This window comes from Leguminivora glycinivorella, chromosome 6, assembly GCF_023078275.1.
Source record: "Leguminivora glycinivorella isolate SPB_JAAS2020 chromosome 6, LegGlyc_1.1, whole genome shotgun sequence".
Taxonomy (NCBI): Eukaryota; Metazoa; Arthropoda; class Insecta; order Lepidoptera; family Tortricidae; genus Leguminivora; species Leguminivora glycinivorella.
In genome coordinates, this window is record NC_062976.1 from 18,181,129 (window position 1) to 18,207,954 (window position 26,826).

Below are 26,826 nucleotides of genomic sequence, written 5' to 3' on the forward strand. Positions count from 1 at the left end.
TATACATTTCAGACTTGATCTAGCAAAATGCGTATAATATTGTCAATTTAATCTTTTGGGGAGTAAAATACCTACGTATTAGGTAAGGTAATAAATATGAAGTAAACTAAACGTCATCCAAAGAATGGTTTAGAAATGGTTTTCAGTGGTCTTAAGCCACAATCTGCTAGTATAGTTTACGTTTTATCTCGTCTAGTGCTAACACACGACCGCACCGCACTAAGGTAGAAAGAGTTATTTTTACTCGGTCTTACGCGAAAAGTTTTCAAGGTCGCGGTGCGGTGCGATCGTGTTTTACCTACCTGCTTTTGATATTGTTTACGACGTTTAGATCACTTCTCATACCTATACCAGAACTACTTAATTATTTCCTATGATAATTATGTCAGCTACCAGAGCAGAGCACTATTGTGTTGTTCAAGTTGAAAAATAACAGTGAAAGTGAATCTCCAGTTGATAATAATAATTAAATACATAAATGCCAAAATTCATTAAAGATTATACATTACATGTCAAAATGGAATGCAAGACAATGCATAGATTGGGCAGTATTAATTTATAAATTTGTCATTGTCACTTATTTCATTTTTATTAATAGCTATTTTAATAACAGGAAGGCAATGAGTTATACTACCAATGAGTAGCTAGCAAAGATTAAGTAGTTGTTTTTAGGGGGGTAAATAACACCGTAAATAATAGTTATTTGTTATACAAGGGGGCAAAGTTGTATTTTAACACACGAGAAGTAAAATACATTTGCACCCGAGTGTAACACAAAACTTTTCCCCTCACTACAGCGAGGAAACTACAACGCAAAAAATGCGTTTATCACTGCTTCCAGTAGTTCCACAGGTGGTAAATCATCTTTATTACTAGATTCACCAACTTTTATTAATTTTAAAGCAGTTAATTTGACTTTATTTAAGGTCAAATTACTTTACCCACTAGTGGATAAAATGCGTTTTTACCCGCTGGTATTAAAGGACAAAACACGTGTTTCCGAGCTAGTGAGGAGAAAATTAAATAAAATCGTACCTGGCTGTTACTTTTTATAAAAAAACACTGTCAGGGGCCAATTTCACGAAGTTACAAGTGAAAATCTCTTTCTAATATGACAAGTTGAAAAGGTACTTCCGCTTGCAGTTTTGTGAAACGGGCCACGAGTATCAATTTCCACGCCAGATGTATCTTCCTAAGGCCCAGCCATATAAATGAAAATTCCAATCCAACTTTGCCATAGAAATTTTAATCTGGTGCATCTGCAGAGAATCGAGCTTGTGTTGTCAACGAATGCACTCTGTTCCAATTTGATAGGATTTGAATTTAATGTAACTAAATAAGTGCTACTGTTAGGACCTTGGGCCTTAGGAGGATACAATTCTGGGGGTTTCCTAATTAGTAATAATAGCACCTAAAATACAAGCACTGCCAATAGTCACCAGGATATAAAGCAATTACACACTTTCAACTTACATCTAATATTGTACTAAATACAGCATAGATCTTGTCACTCGCATCTATGCAATACAAATGAATGCTATAATAATGAAGTTAGGGACGCTGATAAGTTATATACCTTAACGACTTGCATTAAGGTTCACAAGATACGTTTTGATGATATACACATCAAATCATTATTTTAATTGGCTCTCAATTGTTTAAATTGAAAATCTTAAGCCTTTTAAGCAAAGAAAATTCTGTTATTTCCCATATAATATAATATTGAACTTTGAAATTGATAGGGTTCAATTTAGTTATTTCTGACACTCTTTTATGCCTTAAAATTATTTGCTAAGCAGATTTTGGAAAAAAAAAATAGGAGTAGTCTATTTACCTATTTGTGGGTATTTTTTTTATTAACATTGATTGAGTAACTCGGCTGGATAAGCTTAAGGCAAGAACAAAATTGTAAATATAAATTAGATAACGTACCGGCATGCCTAGCCTATAGCATTAGGAATGTCAAAATACTCCTGAATGGATAAATATTCCTGAGCTCAGTAAATTACCTACATAAATCTGGCAGGCAAGCAAGGTCGTGCGATAAATGATAAAATATCATACCCTATCGCACTATTTGTAAATTCGATAGGGAGGGCCTGATGTTTCATCATTTATCGCGCGACCATGTTTGCCTGCCTGATAGCTAAAGCAAAAGGTCATAATTTAAGGCTTGGCCCTCTAAACTACTTATTGTTATTATTACTACTAACCCACGATTTATAACTATCACCTTAACCTTAATTAAAGCAGCCGTTTTGTGAAATGATGTTAACGAACAGATCTTTTAGGCAAGTTTACCAATCCGTGTGAAGATGGAGCTACATAAACTTAGTTGCCATTCAATATATCTGCATTACATATGGTATGGTAGGTGAGATCGTTGAGATACCCCAAACGTCGAAAAAAGTAGCTGCCATAGAGTTCTATAATGCCGACGCTCACAATTCTCATTTAGTTTAGGTAGGTAGTAGTTTTTGAATATTTTGAGTGTTGATGTCTACTCAGTCAATGACGATGAGAGAAGGATGTGGACAATGGTGTAGGCACGTAATTATGTCTAAACATTTTTATATTAAAGGAAAAATTGGAAAAATTTACGCTTCCGGCGGTTTCCAATTTTTCCTTTAATATAAAAATGTTTAGAATCGTTAGCAGACGTTTCTGCTTGTTAAAAATTAAATTTAATTATGTCTACTTGGCGCCAAGCAGCTACCATAGAGTTGACCCCATGCTACGCTCAAAAGCGGTTGCCAACGATGATAGGGTGGCATAAATCCCGTTTACCTTTGCCATGAAACAGCAGGCTCTACCTGAAACCACTCAGGGACCAGAGTTGGCGTATTGTATATTGTTTCCCGAATTCTATGCTGCACAACTACGACATTTTTCATAAGGATGACTGGATGTCGACGCTCAAAAGACGCTGGGGTGGGGCGGGGTGGCCCTACAATGGCATAACACTTTGCCGATTAAACTTGCATCTTTTGAGCGTCGGAATCTACTCAGCAATGCGCCAAGCGCCCAGAGTTGATACTGACGCTCATAAGAATCGGCCGGTTCTCCGATGGCATGATTCCCGTTCAAACTTGTGGCACATCAGGCACTACCTGCACCCTCTCAATAGAGGCGTGTTCCGACGCGGTCGGCTAGTTTGTCGGTGACATGACGTCAGCCGCCAGCTCGTCCACCGTGGTGTAGCGCGAGCGCTGGAAGCTGAACAGGTCGGCGATGAATCCGACGATCTCCTCGTGGATCTATGTACCTAATATCGATATTGCGGGTAGAGTTCGGCGTAGCGTGTTCGTGTTCAGGCGCGGTCGGCGAGCTTGTCCGTGATGGCGGCGGCGCGCGCGCGCGCATGCTGCATGACGTCCGCGGCCAGCTCCTCCACCGCGGTGTAGCGCGAGCGCTGGAAGCTGAACAGGTCGGCGATGAACCCGACGATCTCCGCCTGGAATTAATATAATATCGATATTTTCATAGTCGTACCTCTAGGAAGCGCTGATAGCCTAGCGCTTAGAGCGCAGCTTTCAATCCAGTTTTCGCGCGTTTAAACTGAAGCCGTGCCAATGAGGTCTTGTGTACGAGATGTCAATTGATATTTTTGTTTTCTTTTCGGTGAAGGAAAACATTGTGAAGAAACCGGTCTAATTCCAAGGGGGTTAATAGTGACCAAATGGTAATGAGGAGATTGAGGAGGCACACTCAAAGGTTATGACAGATGGCGCCACCCTATTAGTCCATACGTGAGGGCGAGAAGACGATATGTTTTTTCTCTCTCTCACATATGAATGACAGTGACATGCCTAGACACTTGCACAGGCGCCGCCTGGCAGGATAAAATGTCAGTGTGCCTCCTCATTACCTACTAGTGCCTACGTCATATTCCCATCAGGCGCTCACGAGTCCTGGCATGGAGTAGAACCGTCTGGAAGCCGCAGCAGTGCTACCACGGGTGTGACTCACCTGGAAGGCGTGGCACACTTCCTTGAGCCGCTCGTGCGGGCCGAGGAAGCCCCACACGAGCACGGGCAGCAGGTGCTCGGAGATGGAGTAGAAGTGCGCCATGAACCCGTCCGGGAACTGAAGGTAGCGCCGCTTCGCCTTGATCACTGACCATACTGCTGTTGTCAGCGCCTAAAACAATAGATAAAAATTAATATTTTTTTACTAAATTGTTCCTACTTTCATCTTGAATACAGCCTGGCGAAAAAGAGTAGAAAATAGGCTTGTGGAGGACATGTACTAATAGTACAAAAGACACGATTCCCTGCACTGTACTAGACCGAACTAATCCCAAATCATTATGCTCTCTAGTACATTTAGTACACTCACACACGCGCAACAGAATTAGGAGCGAAAGGAACGAAGAGCCGAGTAGTGACAATGACAGCAAAGCGACCCGTGTGATCCGACCGCAACCGAAATATAACCGACTGACTCGGACCGAGTGCGCGCGAAAACGGCCGATCAGCTCTCGGCTAGTACGAGCGAGCGTCACTGTAGACTAAATGCACAATTTGTCTCTCACTCTCTCGGTGTACTACTGTACTAAATGTCCTAAAAGAACGAACTAGCCTAGTACACTTCGGAGATCGTACTAGTTGGGAGCGATCTTTTCAGTGAACGGGCAGGCACAACTCTAGTAGAACCGTCTATGTAAATCGTTTTGCACGTAGCAACTATTTTGACAGATTTAGACACATAATTCTCAGTGAGAACGAACAGTGTTGCTATGATAAACAAACAAACTAATCTTTTTTAATAACAAAAAGTTACAAGTCGTACCTATGTTAGCAATAGGTAATTAATTATAAAATAAAATTTAATAAGGTTCAATATGGTTTGATATAATTTACCATGTTTCAGCTAAAAATATGTTTAAATAAACAGAGAGATAAAATAAATAGTTCCATTTCTACTCTATTTTGTCAAGCTGTACCTAGAGAGCTTGTGTTTTCTGTTCTCAGGGCTTGCGGGCAGGGCAGGAGTTCGACTCACCACTGTGGATTACTTGCCGAATATTTCTTTAGGGACTCGCCTATCGAAATCTGACGTAAGCGCACCCCACTAACAGTCTTGAGATGGTCTTGAGCTTTAGTAACATTAGTAAACGTCAGTTTAAATGTGGCAGACATACAGACGAACAGAGTCACACCATAAGGGTTCCTTTTGTACCTTTTTGGTACGGAACCCTAAAAAGAAGGTATCTGAACGAAATAGTACATTACGATACAAATGCGAGAAAAAGGAAGTTCGAAACGAGTGGCGATAAGTTAAAACACGACTGAAGGGAGCGTTTTAAATCGACACAAGTTACCAATTTCCTTTTCGCACGTGTATCGAACGAAGTTTTTCAGTACACATGACCCTCCGAAGTTTCGACCTGGCATATAATGAACCACTTCTCGCACTAGTGCGTAAAAAAACAGCCATCTGTACTGTAAAATATTGTAATAATTTTTATAATGTGAAAATGTAGGTATTTATGACAGAGGTATAATATAGCTTACGCTCTCTTTGAACCCGTCTGAAAGCCACCGGTTGCGCACGACGGCGAGCACGGACGACGGCGGCGCCTCCAGGTCCTCGAAGGCGTCCAGCAGGATGTAGTCCAGCACCACGTCGTAGAAGGACAGCACCTGCAAGGACACTTCATGGTTAACAAGAGGGCTTTGTTTTGATTTTACTGTTGTAATTGTAGCACCGCTCAGTCTCTCTGCTTAGCCTCGATGTTGACTGGTAGAGAATGCTTTAAAGCATTATTGTCCCAGATTTGTAAGAATCTCTTTTTGACACATGACAGCGACCACAAAACGTAAACTCGCTCAACCTAATGAAATTTTAAATAAAATCCTGTAGTAATATTTAAAAAAATCAAGTACTTAAAAACAATATTTCGCTTACTTTAAAAATAATCTAACACATGTTACATTTTTGCGGATTTTCGTTAGTGAGTATTTTACGATATTAATTTATCACCCAGGATTTACTTATTATGTCATTTATCATTCATTTTTATTTTTAAACTAGTGCTGTGGCACAGTCTGTCATTTCGATTCAAATGACATTTCATTAAGTTGATAGAAATTTCTTGTACATAGGACCTAATCGATTCAACCAACTCGAAATTAATCGTTAGATTTGGCAAACGATACGTCTTAGCCACATCGCAACATACTTCAAAACAAATATGTCAAAAATGTGAACTTACAAATCTGGAACAATAAGTCCGCCTTTTTGCACTGCAAGATTTTTCTTTCGTGCAATAAAGATTAAATAAATAAATAGGACTTTTTTTTAATTCCTAAAATAATATCTAGTCTTTATTGAAAAACAAACAAAAGAAAAATAAATAGAAATTGTTACAAGAGAGAATTTCAACAGGAAGTACAGATGTAGTGCGAAAAGATTTTCCTTCTTAATTTTCCGGAGACGTTCGTTTTTGTCATGCTAGTTCAGACAGTGTCAGTACGTCTTGTGCTGAGACTGACTGAAATAGCATGACACGTTCGTAAGTTTCCGTAAAAATACGAAGGAAACGCTTTTCGCACTACATCTGTACCCTTTATGGACATCAGAAAAAGGTGAAACTGACGGGTTCAGGTACTTAGAGGTAGATTAGATAGTAAGGGATTTTATTTAAGGGATTATTTTCAGGTGGATTGGATAATTTGTACCTACGTACGGTAAGACAGATCAAGGTCACAGTCATAGCAGCGTCATACACCCACACATAGATAGAGACCTTTAAAGATCATTAAATTATGCTATCATGTACAATCATAACCTTTAAAATATGATCACATACTATCTTGAAATAGATACCATGATAACTCCCCATTAGTTCATAATTAGATAATACCCTATGTAGTATATAAACCCGGTGTATCTTCAAATAAATATACAGTTATTCCCTGAGTCTTGACTTGTCATTACCTCCGGTAACACCCCAACATTCCATGGCGATCCTGCCTGTTGGGCTGCTCGAGCACTAGCGACTTGCTCGAGGCAACCCATCACTTGCCTTGCTCAAGCTTGCTCAAGGAATGTATTAATCTAAGAACTTTTGTTAAAGAATAGCTTAATCAACAATCAAAGAAAAACTTACTTTAACTCCTTTACTGGAAAGTTCGCTTTCGATTGTGACCCAGTTCGCGGGATCTGACGTCCACGTAACCATTTCTTCATATGCAACTAGAAATTCTTTAGGTTCCTGAAACACCAAAAACCGTTATTATCAATAAATGTCCAAGAGCATAATATAATCATGACTCATGAGTTCTTGATCTCTTGCTCGTGATCATAATTAATAGTCTTATCTCGCCAGAGACAGTATTTACACGTGCCAAATAAGATAGAGTTCTAGTTGTTCATTTTGCGAATAGTTCATGCGCGGATCCAGGGGGGGTCATGGGGGTCATAACCCCTCCCTGGAGCATTAGTTGGCCATACAAATAGACCACGTGACCCCCCCCCCTCTGGGGCCCCGGGCCTTTACCACGTGACCCCCCCCCCCTGGGTACGAAGCTGGATCCGCGCTTGGACTAGTTTGATGTTGCACTAGCTCAGACAGACGAGTATGTAACCTATGTTATACATATTTGACATACCTACCAGATTTTTCATCTGACGCCAAGTTAAAGGGCCTTTCTTATCAAACAAAGGCTATTTCATTCATCGTCATCGCAAAAAGGTAGGTACTTATACGAGTAAGGCCGTTTTAGAAGGCGTGCGAACTCGTTGAGGTTACATAATACAATTTTGCACAGCCATCAAATACCGCGATGTAATAAAATTCTCTCCTACACCGTCTAAATGGGCCCTAAAGGTGATATGAGGTAGTTGAAGTAGCCTGATTCGACAGGTGTTACCTTGTCCGCGTAGAGCAGCAGGTCGGTGAGCACCTGGCGGCCCGCGTCCACGAACCACGCCCAGTTGGCGGGCGCGCGGAACACCACGGCCAACGCTAGTCGCAGCGCGTGCAGTTTACACAGGAACTCCGAGTCCGACGCGCATTGTACTACGTCCGTGCGAAGAGTTCTGTAAATCATATTAAAAGTGTGTAGTAGGTAGTAGGTACAGGACTTCTCCGATCATGCCACAAATATGAAAATACTTGCATGAATAGCCGGGTACACACAGAGAGCCACGTCGTGAGGCAATGGCACGTTTGCTGCGCGAGGAAATTGCCTGGCTCTGTGTAGACCCGGCTAATTATAGAAGACTTTATTTATGTCGTTGAATAACTTATCACCTTTTACTGTAGTTTCTTTATGTCATAAATGGAGTTCTAAATAAAACTTACCTGTAAGGAATGCCGATTTCTAACTGTTTGACACCTAATTGATATAATTCTAAGTTTTCTACTTCAGGCAGGTCATCTTTCAGGTCGTCGAATTCTCTTAAATCTGCTACCTGAAATAAAACACAAGATGAGTAAATAATGGTGCTTGTTGCAGTCTGTGTTATGTTAACACATCCATCTTAGAGCGAATTGAGTAACTTGTATCTTAACGAGATGAAATTCCGTGCAAACTATTATTCGAAATCGATATGTTAGGTAGGGGCCATATAGTGCGGTTGTAATTTTTGTGGATCGGCAGTGAGTTCTGAACTCACTGAGGTTTGAAACCGTCTAGCCAGACGTCTGGGGGCTTGTTGGTGGTCATCTACCGGCCGCATTTGTCCAGTCCGTGGTCTGAAGTTGCTGATCTTGGTATGTAAAGTATCATTATCGAATATGAACTACTTAATCCTTGCAGCGCGTGTGCGTGGACAGTCCTTGTTAGCCCTTTTCGAGACCACTGGTATCTCTATTAGGTATGCTCGTTATCTAGGATGGAACGAGAGTGACCTGATCCTCCGCGGACGCGAAGAACTCCGCGCTATATTAGTGGTGCTCGAACCACGTGTGCAAGGAGTAAGTTTGCACGCATAGAAGACGTGAGCGTTGCCTTGCGGCGTCCAAGTCGGCTATGATGGTAAGCAGTGCAAAGTGAGTGTGACCTGATCCTCCGCGGACGCGAAGGACTCCGCGCTGGAGTGGTGCTCGTGCCGCGAGTGCAAGGAGCATGTGCGTGTGTGGACCGGACAACCGGTGTGCTTGGAGTCCAAACCAATTGGTCATGTTATGTTTGATATGGAGGGAAGCAGTGTAAAGTGTGACCTGATCCTCCGCGGACGCGAAGGACTCCGCGCTGGAGTGGTGCTCGCGGCGCGTGTGCGAGGAGCCGGTGTGCGTGGACAGCAGCCGCGACCGCCGCCCCGCGCCGCCCGAGCCCGCGTCGCCGCCGCCGCCGCTTTCCGACCGGAACAACACGGAGCGCTGGTCGAGGAACAGCAGCTCGCACCGTTCCTGTAATTCAAAGACGGATATTGATCGCAATGAAACAAAACATAAAGCTTTTATAAGTAAGTATATACCTACTGCGTTGCTGCAATAGATTTGTTAGGTTAGACTGAGGATCTCCAAGTAATTGATGCTGTCTTTAAGGCCACCATAAACTAGGAACATACCTGTAGCAGGTACGCGTTCTGCAGCAGATCCTGGATCTCCCGACAGAACTCCGCTTCCTCGGGTGAGGTGAGCGCCAGCGTGCCCGACACGCCGCCTCGGGCGCCAAGTGAGAACGCTGCCAGCGCGTCTTCCCAGTAGTTGATACTTGTCTCCAGGGCCTCCATGCCTGGAAGATGAAAACAAAAGTTTACGTAACATTTAACTTCATTTAAGTACGAGCAATTTAATGACAATCACAAGATTTGAAGGACATTGAGAAAGGGCATGAATTAACAAGAAAAAGTAAGTAAGTCGTGAACGTTTTTAATCTTTCTTATTTCTACTTATCTTGCCACCCAAAAAAGGTATGTCGACTATTGCATAGAGGGCTCTCCCTATATTTTCCACATGATCTGGTTTAGACATTCTGCCACCAGTTTATTAATTCAAAGGAACAACTAATTCGTCTACATTAATTTATTTATAGGTATGTGGAAATATTCGCTGTATCGGATGGCGTCTTGGTAGCTCAGTTGGAAGAGCAAGCACTGGGTGAGCGATCCAATGGTGGTGGGTTTTTGCCTACTTTATCTTCATATATCAGTAGTTACGTATGTATTATGTATCGTACTCCATTAAAACAAGCCTTTTTTTTAAATAATTGATTTATTATGCAGATAATAACATAATAAACTAGGGTCAACCAGTCTTTAAATCAATTATGATATCCTTTTACAATTAAATTATTATTAAAGTTTTATATTATTGTTGTCTCATCTTAAATAAAATTACAATCCATTTCAATCTAATTTAACTTTTAAGTACATTGATTTTATATAGTTCACAGTGTAACATTGAAGGCGCCAGCCTTCACTTTTTTTTTAATACAGCAACAACATCATTACAGCCATGCCTTATAAATTTCTATGGTATGCGCTCTACATTTTAACCCCCAACGATGGGGTGTTATCAGTTTGATCTGTCTGTCTATTTGTCTGTCTGTGGCATCGTAGCTTCTGAACGGATTAACCGATTTAGATTTTTCTTTGTTTGAAAGCTGAGTTAGTCAGGAGTGTTCTTAGCCATGTTTCATGAAAATCGGTCCACTATGTCAGGGGTTTTTTCAAAAAATTTAATTTTGAGGTTCGGTTATCGTTCCATTTGTTCTTTAAAACAACTTAATTTTAATTGATCTTGACTAGATGATAAATATTATTGTATTAATAATGCTGCCATCCTAGTGTGAACACTGTAGCTAAATGAAAACATGATCTTTGATATCAGGCCCATTTGACTGAACCGGATGTAACCTTTGCAGGTGCATCACAGCTTCTTGTATTCCACTATTGAGTTCTTGGAAGTTTCCAGCAACGGATGTTAATGTGTCTGCTAGCCTCTCGTCTAGCATGGATCTCCGCTCTTCTTGAAGCCTCATGATGGATGCTATGGACTCTAACGCTGCAGCCATGCGCTCCTCGGCTGCAATTCTTCTTTCTTCCAGTTCTAAAGCCCATTGTGGAGGCGGTGTGCTAGATCTGGCTTCATCTGTGAAATGGTAAAAAAGTATTTTAGGTTTTGGTAAGTAACTCAATTTACACATCTAACACAGGAATCAACTTTGACTAAGTAATTGTGTCTATTAAATAATAATTCCACCATAATTTTTTATGTATTGTAAATAAACATTTCTTTAGAAACTTACCAGGTGCTGTAGATCCTTTGGTTGAACTCCTTTTTTTGTGTACTTTGTGTATAGGCAGTGGCTCAGCTTTTATATGTTCTGGAGAATGATGCCCAATGGGGTCACTGTCAGAATTATCGGCCAACATGTTTTCTAGTTCTTTGATAGGTTTTGACTTTGATCTCACTAAATTGCTGCCGCTTAGTGCTAATACTCTGACTTCCAGGTCATTTAGTGGAGCAAACCTGCTTGGACCACCATGAGGATTTTCTTCAAACCTTCTAGCATCATTTGCCTTTTTTCTACTCTTATGACGCCATTCAAACCAGTACTGTAAAGATAAGTTTTATTAGTAAGTCAGTAATGAAACAGAATAAAGAAAGGTAAGAAATGTTTATTTACGTGGCATGGTACAGGTACCTTTTTCCAACCATCAGCAGTTTTCAAAGCCCCTCCCGGTACCGCATTGAGCAGTTTGCCGAGTTCGTGCCAAGTCTGTCGCACAGCGTTGTGGGCACTGGTGGCCGCGGAAGCCATAGTACCGTTTGAAGGAGCCCCCATGCACATCCCTTTATTTTGCTCAAGAAAATCTATCATTACTTCCAACTGCTCTCTAGAAATCCTTCGTGGTGGAGCCATTTATTATTTAACTTGTAAACAAGTATTAAAAATGCTATCCAATTGATATGGACGTTTTTAAATTTAAAACGCTATAGAATTACAGTATTTTTGTCGAAAACACTGCAGTTACTGTTGTGAAACTTTAAGTAATTTAGAAAACTTAAACAAAATTATTATCTCCCGCTATTTTGTTCCATTTGTTTGACACAAGCTATTTCTTTCACAAATCGTTATTGAAATGAAAGAAATAAATAATCGTAATCGCGATATGTAATGGCGACTTTTCTTACGTCAAACCAATGTCAAACAACGTGAAGTCAGGTACAAACAAAAATAAAAGTTATAAGTTCGAAAACTGTATCCATTCATTTCGAAAATCAAATATTTATTATTTTTATAAAATTATTCTATAAATTTACACTTAAAAATGCTGTTAGCGTTAGCAATATACAATTTTCTCATTCCTATCAGCGCTATCTAGCGTTGAGTAGCTTAACTAATAAATCTACTATGTTGGTTTTACGTTTAGTCATACACACAATAGATGGCGCTAAATCATATTCTTTACTAAATGTAACCATAGATAAATAATAAATGTAGTCTCTTTTCTCTGATGTAATGGCCCCTGTACACACATGGCCAACGGTTCCACCAGCCCTTTGTGAAACCCCTTGGCCAAGATAAGAGCCGCTGTTTACACATTGGCGAACCAATCACTTGGCATTGGCTCTTCATGAAAGATGGACGTGGAATGGAAAAGTCTAGGAAATTCTAGATCATAGACATTGACAGAAAAATTTGATTAAAAAATAATAACCCCGTAGTAAAATTAAATTATTTGAAATATTAACAATTTTTTTAATATTATGATAAGAACATTTATCTTTTTTAGGAAATACATTAAACATTTGCAAGGTTATTTTATTTCCTAAAATCTACACTATTATTGACATAGATAAACTTATTATTTTCGTAAATATTTCACTACCGTCCTCTCTGACGGCTGACGACCAACTGAATGAAGCGCCAACGTGTAAACGCAGTTGGCCATTGGCGCCAAGATCCTTTGATGTGTGGACAAAAAACCGACACGAATCGGTTGGCCGGCAAGCGCAAGCGCCAACTGCCAACTTACGGCCAAGTAGCCCTCTACACACATGGCCAAGGGGGTTGGTGGAACTGTTGGCCATGTGTGTACAGCGGCCATAACGTTCAAAAAAAGTTGGGCGCTAAGCCGATAGTGGCGTCCCCAATTGCCCACTGCACTGCGTCACCGTCACACAACGGGCGGTCTTGTCTAGCCCCTAACCTTTATTAATTTTATAAAAAATTGTATTAAAACAGAGATTTAAGTGCTACGTTCATGTTTTAATACGTTATCGAATCCATGCAGTTTTCTCAATCCCCGAGCGTCTGGCAAACAAACATACGATGAATGGATAATAAGAAATGATTAACTACTTAAACTAATAATCATTAAGTACACTCTAAAAGTCTAAATTATTTTGATATAAACAAATTAAATACATACTAATAACGTAAACAGTCTTCGTAAGGCGGCACCTGCCGCGCATGTAAATCGGCACTCGGGTGTCGGCTTATGCGGGGACTTAATTAATTTACCCTGAATTTTATATCCCCACACGATAATTAATTTAACGAGAAATGCCCACTAACACTCGATAATGGTCTAGTGAAGCCATTTTGAGATTGAGATTACAGATTTTTATATGCATAGACTAAATTAGACTTTTGAAGTTAATATTTAAATCTATTATTAATAAGGTACCACACGGTCTCTGCCTAGTAAATCCATCTTCGCATGTATAAAAGTAGAACATTTCCTAGTCCGTACAGATTACTAAATTAACCTAAACCTAATTAGTAGTTTTTTGTTACTAATTATCAACTGTTTTAATGAAGTTTTTATTTAGCTTTACTATTAACTTAAAATTTCGTACGCGATTTTTCAAAGCAGGTGCAATAGATGCATCGGTAATTTTAGCTTTGCTTGTTTCTGTTAAATGGCCGAAACACATTCCCGTAGCTTCCACAACTGGCATGCCAGCCACGTACAAAATGCTTGCATGCCAGTTAATTTGCCAGTAATTTTGTATGTGGCTGACATGCCAGTTGTGCAAGCTGCATATTATTATGTATGGCAGCCTGGCAGGCCTAAATCGTCATACATTATAATTATATTTATGTATTACTAACTGAACAGCGACTAATGAAAAACCATACCCATACAACCATTTCAGTCGCAAAATCTTCAAATCAGTAACTAACTGTCAAATGTGACATAACGCGTGGTAACGTCGTGCAAACAATGCGACCGTATTGATACAATAACAAAATGTAGTCGTCGTGTGCACTCGTTACGGTAACAAAATGTGTACGAATTTGTGGCTGTCAATGTCACTGTCAGAATGACTTTTAACGACACTTTATTAGTCGACGTTTGCACCACAGAATTATAATTAAACCAGAATGAGTTGTTAGGCCAAAAAGTGTGTCCACATGAGAGGTTAAAGTTGGGGCTGGTGTCCCTCTCGCACTTATTATCACTATCAAAATCATTTGAATGACGTCATCACTGTCATCATTTGGGGATACCAGTCAATATTCAAAGTTACTACCAAATCTACTAATACCCAATTAAAGGTTTTTAATAATTGCGCAATTTTTTGGTTTTATGGCTTCATAATAATGACTTACCAATTCGTTACAAGGTATTAATACCCTTGCCTCGATATAATACGAAAATAATTTAAGAAGTTTATAAACTTAGTTATCATACAGGTAAAAATACTACTACTATAGTAATTTTTTAACACTGGTCACACGTGCGAGAGGGACACCAGCCCCAACTTTGACCCTCTCATGTGGACACACTTTTGCTAGTCAGTCAAGAACGCCTTTATGCGCAGGTGATAAGGTTCAATTTAGTATGGCAAAAAAAGCGTGAGCTCAGTCCCTATTGTAGGTCGATGGTTTGCACACATAACGGTAACAACATGTGGACGAATTTGTGGCTGTCATTGTCACTGTCAGAACGGTTTCTGACAGTGACATTGACAGAATTTGTACACACATGTGTAGGTCTGATTACCGAACTGCTCCTAAACCACTGTATCCGCAAATGACAATCTGAAATACGAAGGTTTCTCAAACTGTCTTGTGAAGTTGTGGACTGGTTGCTTTGAATCATTTAAATATGAGCGAATTAAATATTAATAAACGACGACGACCATTTAAGCACTCTTCGACATTTTATAGAAATGTGGGAAAGTTAAGAAAAGTGCAGAATGATAATACAAATAGATAAGCACTTTATAGTTACTTAATGTATTAAATATATAATTTTTAATTCTTATTGATAAAAATGAAGTGTAGTGTTGCTTTACACAATAAAAGTAGGAATCAAATGAAATAGAGTATTTACTGTGATATTAATAGAATTTCTGTTGCGCAATGATAGTTTTTTTTCAGTACAGATGCTGCTTTTTCTAACGCAGTAGTGCGAGCAAATCAAGCAATGATTCATTTCTTGTCTGGTCGAAACTCTTAGCTTAGATTTAGGTACTGAAAATCGTCGTACGATACACGTGCGAAAAGGACATTCACAACTCGTGTCGAAGTAAAACACTCCCTTCGTTCGTGTATTAATTTATCGCTACTCGTATCGATTTTCCTCTTTTCCGCACTCGTATCTACAAGTATTTTGTTTGGGTTGCAAAAAAAACACATTATTTACTCTACTACGTTTTATTTATGTCTCTTTAACATTACAAATTTGTAGACACTTATCTATACAAAAATCTTGACTTAAGAAGTACAGATCGCTGAAATTAATGTTGATAGTAATATTAATGACGACTACTTCAACAAGTGTCAATTGTGAAATGCCGCAAAATACTAGTTGCTCTATAGAAGACCATAATAATATGATCCCCGATCCTTTACAACCCAGCAGCTCGGTACGCACGTTACAATTTTTTTTAATCTTCTTTAGTGAGGGCAACTGAGTACGACGGCATATTTAATTGTTTATAAAGTTTGAGGATACCTGGAAAAAATTAATACATGAAGCCATTTTGAAAATATAATAAATATTCACTGCTTTCGGTCACGCGTGTACGATGCGATCATTTTGCGACCGTTTGTCGACCGTTTGGTGACCTGAGGTAAATTGATGGCGCGTTGATAAATTTAGACTTATTTTATGAAATCACTCGAGCAATTTAATTGGCCATGGTAATTAGCCCACATTATATTACAAATGCAAACAATATTTTATCTTTAACAAATTCTTACGCCATTACATTTTAATGTCAAATGATTTTATTTCTTTTTTACTTTGACGTCTCTGACAGTCGCCATTTGAAAAGAATGAAATGAACGAATGATTTTGGGAAAGTAGTCGCCAAACGGTAACAATGTGTGCACGCGTAGTGCACACTTCTGTCACTTCTGTGACCATTTGTGCCTGTTACCAATCGTCCCCATTTGGGTCGCCGCGACTAAACGTCGACCGTACTGCGACTAAGCATTGAGACCCGAAGACCTGTGTGTACACAAAATAGGAGGATTTGCGTAGGAACGGCGACCGATTATGGTTATATGGGTAATTCATAAGGGAGCGCAAATAAATACATGAATACTCGACATACTCGTATGTATAAATTACTTAGGTACCTACGTGATGTTATGAAATTCATAAATAATCAAAGTGTGCATTAATACTCAATAAGATAACCTTCTTGTATGTTGTTAATTAAGTTTTTTTATATAACATAAAACATCTTGTTTTATTTGTTGTAATTGAACTTGGCCGCGATTTTGATAACAATGATAACAGCACACTATGCAAGTGTTTTTTTAAACATTCATTGATCGTATATGAAAAGTATGAAATGATCAGGTTTACTTTCAACTTTTACAGTCTGTTCTATCAAAATCGCTGCCAACTTAGCTTGGCCCGACCCAAATAACATAGGTAAGTACGCTAATCGTCTATACTAATATTATAAATGGGAAAGTGTGTGTGTCTGTTTGTTTGTCCGTCTTTCACGGCAAAACCGGCGGTTTGACGACCGGTCTGGCGCAGTCGGTAGTGACCCTGCCTGCTGCGCCGCGGTCCCGGGTTCGAATCCCGGTAAGGGCATTTATTTATGTGATGAGCACAGATATTTGTTCCTGAGTCATAGATGTTTTCTATGTATATAAGTATTTATATATTATATATATCGTTGTCTGAGTACCCACAACACAAGCCTTCTTGAGCTTACCGTGGGCCTCAGCCAATCTGTGTAAGAATGTCCTATAATATTTATTTATTATTTATTTATTTATTTAAAAACGGAGCGACGAATTGACGTGATTTTTTAGGTGGAGATAGTTGGAGGGATGGAGAGTGACACAGGCTACTTTTTGTCTCGTTCTAACGCGAGCGAAGCCGCGGGCAAAAGCTACTATTGAATAAGTGAACTTTTGAATTACGTTACAACCACATTTTTCCTCGTACTTTAATTAAGTTACTTCAGTTCTTATCGAGAATTCAAGTGATACAATTTAAAAAGTCGCTTCAATGGTTTTTGCGCGAGTCGCGACGCCACGGAATTTCCACGGTCACGAATGGTGATTTTAAAGCACAAAAACCGGTTAAAGGTGACGTCATCTGAAGCCCTGCTAAAGTTAAGCTTGTAGCTTAGTTACATTACCATACCTACCTCATTAGAGTATTTGTTCTGTTAGAATTATTCATTACGTGTAACTACTCTAGTTTTCCGTTTACCGTTTTTGGAAAGCAGTGTTTTACTTTTTAGGAACATTGTGTTAAAAAATAGTACATTACGATACAAGTGCGTAAAAAAGGAAGTTCGAATTACTTCCTTTTTTACGCACTTGTACCGTAATGTACTATTTTAGTATAGGTATTTACGGTCTCGGAGAAAAACGCATTTTACCTACATACATAATTATTTCCTCTTACAGCATCGATCCCATAAGAGCTCCGTCTACAAATGTGCAGAGGTCTTATAGGAAATATAAGAGAAAAATAGGAAGTATTAATCGGTTTATAATTTAAATACATTACATATCTTATAGGTTTATTATTCTTATAAGTATTACATACCTTTAAACGAGCAATTCTTGTATATTTATTTATGCATATATATACCGACGATCTCGGAAACCGCTCCAACGATTTCGCTGAAATTTGTTATGTGGGGGTTTTCGGGGGTGAAAAATCCACCTAGCTTAGCCTTAGATCCCGGAAAACGCGAATTTTCGAGTTTTCAAGCGTTTTTCTTTAGCGTTACTAAACGCAAAATCCGCGCATCGGCTGGGCGTAGCTTAGTCGTAAGAGGTCGGTCAAATGTTCAGAAATAAAGTTTTTTTTTTTAAATGTATTTATAAGAGATTTTTTATCTAAAGACGTGATATAATAACATAGAACCGAGCGAAGCTTGGTCGCCCAGATATTATGAATTTAATGCTGGCCCTACGAGTCTTACGTAACGACAGTATCCAAGTTAATATATTATAAAATAAAATGCGACATAGGCAACATAAACTTTGAAAGGATGTAATTATAACCACAGGAAACAATTACATATATATACCCAACCCAAGTAAAATAATTAGACGCTAGCGTTTGATGCCTGTAGGATGCATGGCTGTAGAAACGACGACGGATCCCTTGGGCGATTTCGCGGCGGCGCCGCGGCCCGCTCGGCGCTCCGCCAGTCGAGTGGAGACTCCGCACTGCGGCGGTACACTGAACGCTAACGCTCCTTACACTTACACAATCATTTACCGATGTACCTCATCTGTCACTTCTCATCAAAGGATCAACATTCGTTATTGACCATCAAGTGCTTCAGCGAAACATCGCTAGTGTAGTGAGTGATCGAAAACCCGCGATTTGTGTTTTCTTAGGAGGCTTCATCTCATCCCGCGCTTATTGAGGCTGATTCGTATCAAATCAAATTACAGGTAAGGAACCTAAAAGCAGGATTCTGAGCGTGAAGACTCGTGCTTTGGCTCGGCTGTCCAATCTATATTGAGCGAGCGGTGTATTGACTCGAATGAAATTTTGTTTGTTATTTTTAAATTATCTAAATACGCGCACTTCTTTCAGCAACTCTTCGTGTTTTCTTAGTTATTAGCTAAAAAAAACGTAACTGTTTATATTATTTCGGTGCATAGTTCAATTATGTTTTATTTGTAGGTAAGCCTTGTTGTTTATTCTAGATACTAAAATGACATCGCAATTCGTCAATACATATCTAATGAATTAATTATCCTGCTTTTGACCTACATTGTATCGATTAATATCAGATCAGTAAACAAATATGACACTCGAACTGTCATTTTAGAATCTAGGGTAACATAAATCAAGGATTAAGATTAAGCATTCTGAATATACTATTACCGGCACATTAACGTACATGTATCACCTACATTAAAATTTGAGCACTGAAGAGGACCTCCTAACACGTTTCTGTTAAACCGGTTCCTCCGGCAGTGTTTCGTCGTGAGACTTATGCAATCGACAAATAAATCGATTCACGATCTAATAAACGAGTATGTGGCTGTAGCCTGCTCAATGCAGGTTGCCTGCAATCCTTGCAGTTAAACTGCGTGAAGCATGCTTTACGCAACATACACATAGCGTGAAAACGAAAGTTGATTAGAACAAGGACTATTATTGGCCAAGACTTCAAGCATAGAGTAATCGTTTTACAAACCGCCTGGAGTTGGCATCTTAATGTCGACTTTAAGAACCAGTTTAGGTTGCCAGTCGATAAAGTTGCAGGTGTATCAGATCGGCTTGGAGCTCTAGCCATGAATTTGAATGACTTAATAAAACAGATAGTTCATTTGATCAAGGTTAGTTAGATATTATTAGAAGAAACAACATCATAAAACTATTTATCTGAGTAGTTTGTAACCATAAAGCTACTGATTTATTATTCAGACAAATATAACACTTATATTTCCGCTATAGACTAATCAAAACCAATTTAGCAAGATAATAACCCCCTTATTCATAAACGTTCACTAAAGTTATCAAGCCGATAAAGTTCGTTTGTCCCTTTCTATCACACCAATACGTCGGAAAGGGACAAACGAACTTTATCGGCTTGATAACTTTAGTGAACGTTTATGAATACGGGGGTAAGTCTTTATCCAGTAAGGTATCCATAACTTATTTTTCATGTTACATATCATAAAGTCAACGTAAGTAGGAGTTCATATTTATCGAAGGATTTATAACAGGTAAATCTTTCCTATCAAGATTGCACATCGTAAACTGCAGCTGCGTCGCCACGTGTCTCGGACAACAATACTTCATAAATAAAAAACATAAGAAAAAACCCATACTGCAGAATCCGCGGAATCGTTTATATCGGCATGCGATGTGCGTGAAGCAATTGTTGAAAGTCGGTATTGTGTCGAAAACTTAGCATTTTATACGCAACTGTGTAGGTATCCAGGTGTCGGGACTGTCGGGGTTGGATCACTGTGACTATATCAATATTGACGAGTAAAATTGGATGGGATGAATCTTTGTCACAGTAACTGTGTTAATGTTTTTTTTCTGTCCGTATTGTATTGCGTCATCATAAGCAACCCCTCGTGATTAGCATAGCGCGCGAGTAGAATGTATCGTAAAAGGCAATAAATAGCAGTGAAATGGAGCTATATTTACACACAAGTTGAAGGTCAGCGTCAGTGCGAGCTGGCTAGGCAATAACAAATAGCAACAGTTCGGAGTGGTGACCCGTGTAGGCCAGGACCAGCGTGACGGCGCGTCGTATTGATCTGCCCATTACCGCCCACGGCACGGGGACATAATCCTCCAACAAAGTAAACAATTACGATTTAATGGACCACCGCTTTCTGCCGCTTTATTACAAATTATTACGTGTATTTTGGTCCCTTTTTACACATAACATAAGCTTAAATAGAAGGATATTTATTTTATTATAGTTAACTAACTATGCGAACGTTATCCGACGGGTTCACCCTGTTGTGGCATAATTTTTTTATGAATAATTCTATTGTGCATAATCGATTTAGTCATAATTGGCTTTGTGCATAAACTGCTATGGCATAGTCAAGTTTAGCATAATCTGTTTAGGCAGATTGTGATTTGTCCGAATATTCTTTGTACATAAATTTGGTGCTCCGAATCATTTTTACGCATAAATTTTATGTGCATAAACTTAGTGTTCCGATTTAATGTTTTGCCGAATTTATTTTGGCATAACATCAGTATAGGTCGAATCTTACCATTATACATTCCCCTTTCCACATTCCACTTTTTCCTAGCGGTAATTTTCTGTTGTGGTCGCAGTTCTAACCTAACCTAACCCACTTTTCCCTAGCGGTGTTTTTCTGTAATAGTCGCAGCTCTAACCTAACCTAACCCACTTTTCTGGAGCAGTGAGTATCTGTAGAGTTCGCAATTCTAACCTAGTGTAACCATTTTTCCCTAAAAGCGCATTTCTGCTTAACGAAAAATGTATGCGAAATAAGTTTCGGACAATGGGATGTATGCCAAAAACATTTATGCTCATCTCATACTCATACTCATACTCATCCAATTTCTTCCTAATGACACTCGGCGTCAATAATAGTAGGCCAATATATTTTCGGACAAAATAATATTCGAAATATCGTGAATTATACCAAACAATGTTTATGCTACATTATCATTCGGCAAAAATCGATTATGCCAAATCTGTTATGACAAAAGCGTTTCGGACAAATAAAGTTATGCCACATAGAGGGAACCCTATCCGACGCGCGGTATTTTCGCTAAAGAATGTAGTGTTTTCTTTTCCGCGCCACCCTCATTTTTTTTAGAGCTGTAGTCGGATCGCTTTACCGGCTTCTCCAATTTCCCCAACATCGCATATATTTGCGAGTTCCAAGCGAATATTAAATAAAGCTTACCCCCAGACGATAGGGTCTTACGCGTACTTTTCGTTGTTCTGAACCAGACGGCGTTGAGTAAGTAGGTAAACATAAAGAGAGTAACGAGTATTGATTATCGTGAAAGTTCAACGAGACTCGATAGACCCTCTCTTTGTCGTGATACTGTACCTAATGCAAAAGGATCAAATGACGTTTCCCTAAGGTGTGCTAAATTACCTTCCTGCATCAACTCATCTCGACAGTGTAGTTGCCTATTTCCGTAGTTCAGCTCCGATTCCATTCCATTAAAGCTTTATGTAACTCTAGCACTATGTACGTGTAGTTAGCACATGCCGTGTCATTTTCCTGTCAATGACCTATCCTGTTATGGCAGAAAAGATAAGTGAAGTCTTTGATCCGATAAGACAGGAGGAAAAATAGATAGGTAACAAATTATTCATAAATTACCTACGTATCATAAGAAACTCTTTATGTTTTAAGTCTGATTGAATAATATTAATCGATTATGTCAAGTTGACAACATTACTTTTTTACTCAAGTACGGGAAGGATTATGATTTTCGTTTTATAGCTGGGACGCTATTGCACAACACCCTGCATTTTATGATTAAGCACTGAGACTTGTCACAGGTTGTTCCTTGGGTGGCCCTGAGTAGATAAAGATCGGGAGGCATCGAGAGCCCCCCTTAATTTAGGAGGGAGGAGGGGGGGAAGGCTGGCGCCTCCGCGCTTCCTTTGAAACCATATTTCTCTAAAACTATACAAAATAGGGCATGCGATATATCATTTTCGGATAAATGATGGACGAGGAATTCATTTTTGGAACAAAACAAATATACTTTAGAACAAAAATACAAAAAAAATGGGAAAATCTTAAAACGAGATTTTTTTTTCATACATATTATTGCACGTTTTATAAAAACCGTAATAGTTATTTTAAAATAAAAAATACTATTTAATAGCTACATTTATCTAGTTTTAGAAAATGTATAATTTGTTATAGAAATATATTATAGGACGACTGATAAAAAATAATTTACATCGCCCGATAGGGTGATTTGAATGCTCATTTCAATAAGTTTTGTCAATGATTTCAGGTAAAATCACTATTTTTAACACACGAAAGCCGTAATCATTGTAGTTTATCGCTATTTTAGTGATTAATGTACTTAAAATTTAAAAAATACAAAAATTTAAAAAAATATTAAAAATGCGATAATTTTTTTTAACATTATCCTATTTTGTTCTTTCTACACAATATATATCTAAAAGCAATAAATATCAATAAAAAGCCACATTTATGCAGTTTATAAAAATATATAGTTTGTTATATAAATATATTACGAAACGCGAGATAAAAAATAATGAAAATGAAAATTTTAATGTACGGGTCAGCTTGCATTATTCGATGAGGTGAGGTAAAGGTACTACCCGCTGTGCAGTGGAGTTCGTCTAGTAATACAGAAATATATTTATTCTAATAACGTTTGCACACGACCCAGTACAGAAAATTGTAAAAGTCCTATAATATAGTTTATTTTGATTGTAAAATAAAATTGCATATGACTTATGATGTAAAAGAAAAATTGTCTTAATCATGTTCTCCTCTCCTAAAGCAGTTCTGCATGCATAGGCTTGAAGATTTTTTAGTTTACTAGCAGATTACTTAGTTACTTCCTTTGGGCCCCCTTAAATCGGTTTTACCCATCCATAAAAGATAAAATAAAAATCGTCATATTCTTCCTTTCAGTATCAATGATAGTTAGTTATTGCGCAATAGTGCCATAAAAAATAAACTAGATTCGTATTAGCATTAAACATTAAGGATTTTTGAACTAAGACATTGCTTTTGTACAAAGTAGAACCTCAAAAAATGGTCCGACTAGACGAAAACATGTGTATCGGGGCTAGTCCTCAAGGCTCTCAAAAAGTGTAGCTATTTTGAGTTATTCAAATAAAACAACATGAATAGTCTGAATTTAATTATGTATATATCACAACATTCACAACACCCACTGCATAAGCACATCAGCTCCGAACATTTAATTTAAAAAGTCTTTTTTTACGGTTGGCTTACGCGGCACTGTTTTTTACACCTGCATCCGACAATTTCGAGGCATGTTTCTGCAGCAACAGGCAAAGTTGCGGGCAAGTAGGCTCCCAAATCCCAATTGTTACAGACTTTCGTCCAGCCACAAGTAGCAAATAATAGCAAATTTTGAATTGGGTTTAGTTGACCCCATACATGGACACCTTGATATACCTATAACCCTTACAAAAATGGTGTAAGGCAGCTTTTGTCGGTGAAATGCTGTTAATTTGGCGGTCTTTTTTGGTTAATAACTATTTTCGGCACTCGTTAACCAAAGTACAGGACGCAGATCTGGAATAATAAATATGTCAAGTAAGAATTATCCATAAATTATGCAAATCATATAGATATCTACTATTTCACAAGATGTATTAGGATCAGATGTATATATCTGACCTATCATATCAATCGATCATTTAATGTGATATCAATAGTTAAATTCAGACTATATAGGAGTATGTTTACTTTGAAGTACTCTAAATAACTACACTTTTTGAGAGCTTTGAGTGCCTTTACCTCACCTCATCGAATCATACAAGCTGACCCGTACCGTACATCACGATCGCCCTGCCACGTCACTTTCATTATTTTTTATCTCGCGTTTCGTAATATATTTATATAACAAACTATATATTTTTATAAACTACATAGATGTGGCTTTTTATTCATATTTATTGCTTTTAGATATATATTGTATAGAAAGAACAAAATAGTATAATGTTATAAAAAAGTTATCACATTTTCATTTTTTTTAATTTTTGTATTTTTTATTATTTTAAGTACATTAATCACTAAAATAGCCATAAACTACAATGATTACGGCTTTCGTGTGTTAAAAATAGTGATTATACCTGAAATCATTGACAAAACTTATTGAAATGAGCATTCAAATCACCCTATCGGGCGATGTAAATTATTTTTTATCACTCGTCCTATAATATATTTCTATAACAAATTATACATTTTCTTAAACTAGATAAATGTAGCTATTAAATAATATTTTTTATTTAAAAAAAACCATTACAGTTTTCACAAAATGTGCAATAATGTGTATAAAAAAAAATCTCGTTTTTAAATTTTCCCATTTTATTTTGTGTTTTTGTTCCAAAATACATTTTTTTTGTTCCAAAAATGAATTCCTCGTCCTTCATTTATCCGAAAATGATATATCGAATGCCCTATTTTGTATAGTTTTAGAGAAATATGGTTTCAAAGGAAGCGCGGAGGCGCCAGCCTTCCCCCCCTCCTCCCTCCTAAATTAAGGGGGGCTCTCGATGCCTCCCGATCTTTATCTACTCAGGGCCACCCAATGAACAACTGTGCCAAGTCTCAGTGCTTAATCATAAAATGCAGGGTTCCCATACAAGACATAGCAATAGCGTCCCCAGTATTAAGCAGGTAATAGTTTAATAGGTCGAAGTTTTGAATTTCGCAGCCGTTTTCTTTGAGAGGATTGACACTATGACATAAGTTTACATTTTGTCTGTATTACCTGTGTAATAGTGTGTACTCTTATACGTATAATGAATGATGAATGAATAAGCCTATGGACAGTAGTAACCCGCACACAAACTCGATTTTATTCAACTCTGAAGTATGCAAGTTCAATTCAAATTTAAATTACATTTAGAACAAAATGCGTGTTACAAACTTTTCATACACAAAGCAAGCTCCATTAGCATATTAATTTCTGGAAGTTTAATAATGTCACGCTCGGTGCTGGAATTTACACGCCTACAAATCCACGGGAGCCCGCTCCGTGTTCTTATTAGGCTGGGAGTGGGCCACCGAGACATTCGCGACGCGATGCAATAAATAGGCGAGTTTTCGGCCGGAAAATTGCGTCAATTTTCAGGGCGGCATTGCCCCCCGAGATGCCGAGATATAATCAGTTTAATAGCCTCGACAAGGAAAACTAGGGAAAAGGGCTAACGCAACCATGCAGTTTTATTCATCATAATCGCTCGTGAACAAACTCTTACAAGTAGTCGATTGAACTATCCAAGTATCCAGGTAATATGTAATTGCGCTTCATCTCGTGTCCAATTATCAACTCGGAACGTAGAGTCCCGTTATTGAGTCAGGGCGGATGACGTCATCAGGCGGCGCTTCTTCGGAAAATATTTCCTTTAGCTTATGTCATAGTGTACCCGTGACCTCATCGTGGAGGGCATTCTAGGTGAATGTGTTTTTTTGCAATCTAAACGAGGTCGTTTCGTCGAGAAAATGTAAAAGCTTTTTGCAATTTACCCTCAGCTGTACGCGTCATAACATTGAGGCAGAATGGCTATGTCATCTTTACTTTTAGATATTACGGGCGCTACTGTTTTATTGTGTTGTTAATTGGGTTTGGGGTCGGGTCACTTAGTTTGAATGGCGCGTGTTACAACTTAATTACGTTTGAAGATACGTGACACAATGTCCGACGGCGGCGGCGACATGACGCAGGTCGAGGTGGCAGTGCTAACGAAGGGCCAGGGTCTAGTGGAAGCGGATAAGGGGCTGCACGGGGGCTCTTGTATTCGTATGCAGGCCGCGCGGTGGCACGATCGATACGCGCCCGCGCGACGCGCCACCCTCGCGACTTACCAACTCGAGTCTTTAAACACAAATACACCTTCGAAATTCAATCAGTCCTGAAGCCCAATTGCATCAAATCAAGAACTTCTGCCTTCACTTTTAAGGCCCCTATTTTACCGAGAAAATATTGTACTTTAAATTGCTTCCTGTTCCTTCTTTTTTTCTAGCAGTATTTCGAAGAAATTGATACTGGGTCGGCATATTGAACTTAGCTTTATTAAAGAATTAAACGATGTTTCTAGGAAAATTGTTTTGATAATCGAGTTTTTGCCGGAACCCTGGCGTGGCCCGAATTAACGATACTGGATCGGCATATTGAACTTAGCTTTATTAAAGAATTAAACGATGTATAATCGAGTGCCTGGAATTAACGACCAGTTGAATTTACACACGACAA

The 26,826-nt window shown here is 38.6% G+C and overlaps 3 protein-coding genes across 3 annotated transcripts in view; 1 reads left to right on the forward strand and 2 right to left on the reverse strand.

The window, feature by feature from the left end:
- Positions 1–2,693: 2,693 nt before the first annotated feature.
- The window catches only part of LOC125227496 (mitoguardin), a 73,416-nt gene continuing 49,283 nt past the window's right edge, over positions 2,694–26,826 (reverse strand). Inside the window, exons 4-11 of the mRNA XM_048131825.1 lie at positions 9,523–9,689; positions 9,173–9,361; positions 8,312–8,421; positions 7,878–8,046; positions 7,115–7,219; positions 5,517–5,645; positions 3,970–4,140; positions 2,694–3,454 (exon numbers count right to left, since the gene is read on the reverse strand). Of these exons, the coding sequence (XP_047987782.1) occupies positions 3,311–3,454; positions 3,970–4,140; positions 5,517–5,645; positions 7,115–7,219; positions 7,878–8,046; positions 8,312–8,421; positions 9,173–9,361; positions 9,523–9,689 (1,184 nt within the window). The 3' untranslated portion in view covers positions 2,694–3,310. The remainder of the gene's footprint in view (positions 3,455–3,969; positions 4,141–5,516; positions 5,646–7,114; positions 7,220–7,877; positions 8,047–8,311; positions 8,422–9,172; positions 9,362–9,522; positions 9,690–26,826) is intronic.
- Positions 10,150–12,087, reverse strand: LOC125227498. The gene is made up of 3 exons (XM_048131830.1): positions 11,604–12,087; positions 11,205–11,514; positions 10,150–11,047 (listed from the first exon to the last, which is right to left on the reverse strand). The coding sequence occupies exons 1-3, from the start codon at positions 11,820–11,822 to the stop codon at positions 10,758–10,760; spliced, it is 819 nt and encodes a 272-aa protein (XP_047987787.1). The 5' UTR covers positions 11,823–12,087; the 3' UTR covers positions 10,150–10,757.
- Positions 18,540–26,826, forward strand: part of LOC125227497 (protein unzipped) — a 43,442-nt gene continuing 35,155 nt past the window's right edge. Inside the window, exon 1 of the mRNA XM_048131826.1 lies at positions 18,540–18,806. The gene's annotated coding sequence lies outside the window, so the exon portion shown is untranslated. The remainder of the gene's footprint in view (positions 18,807–26,826) is intronic.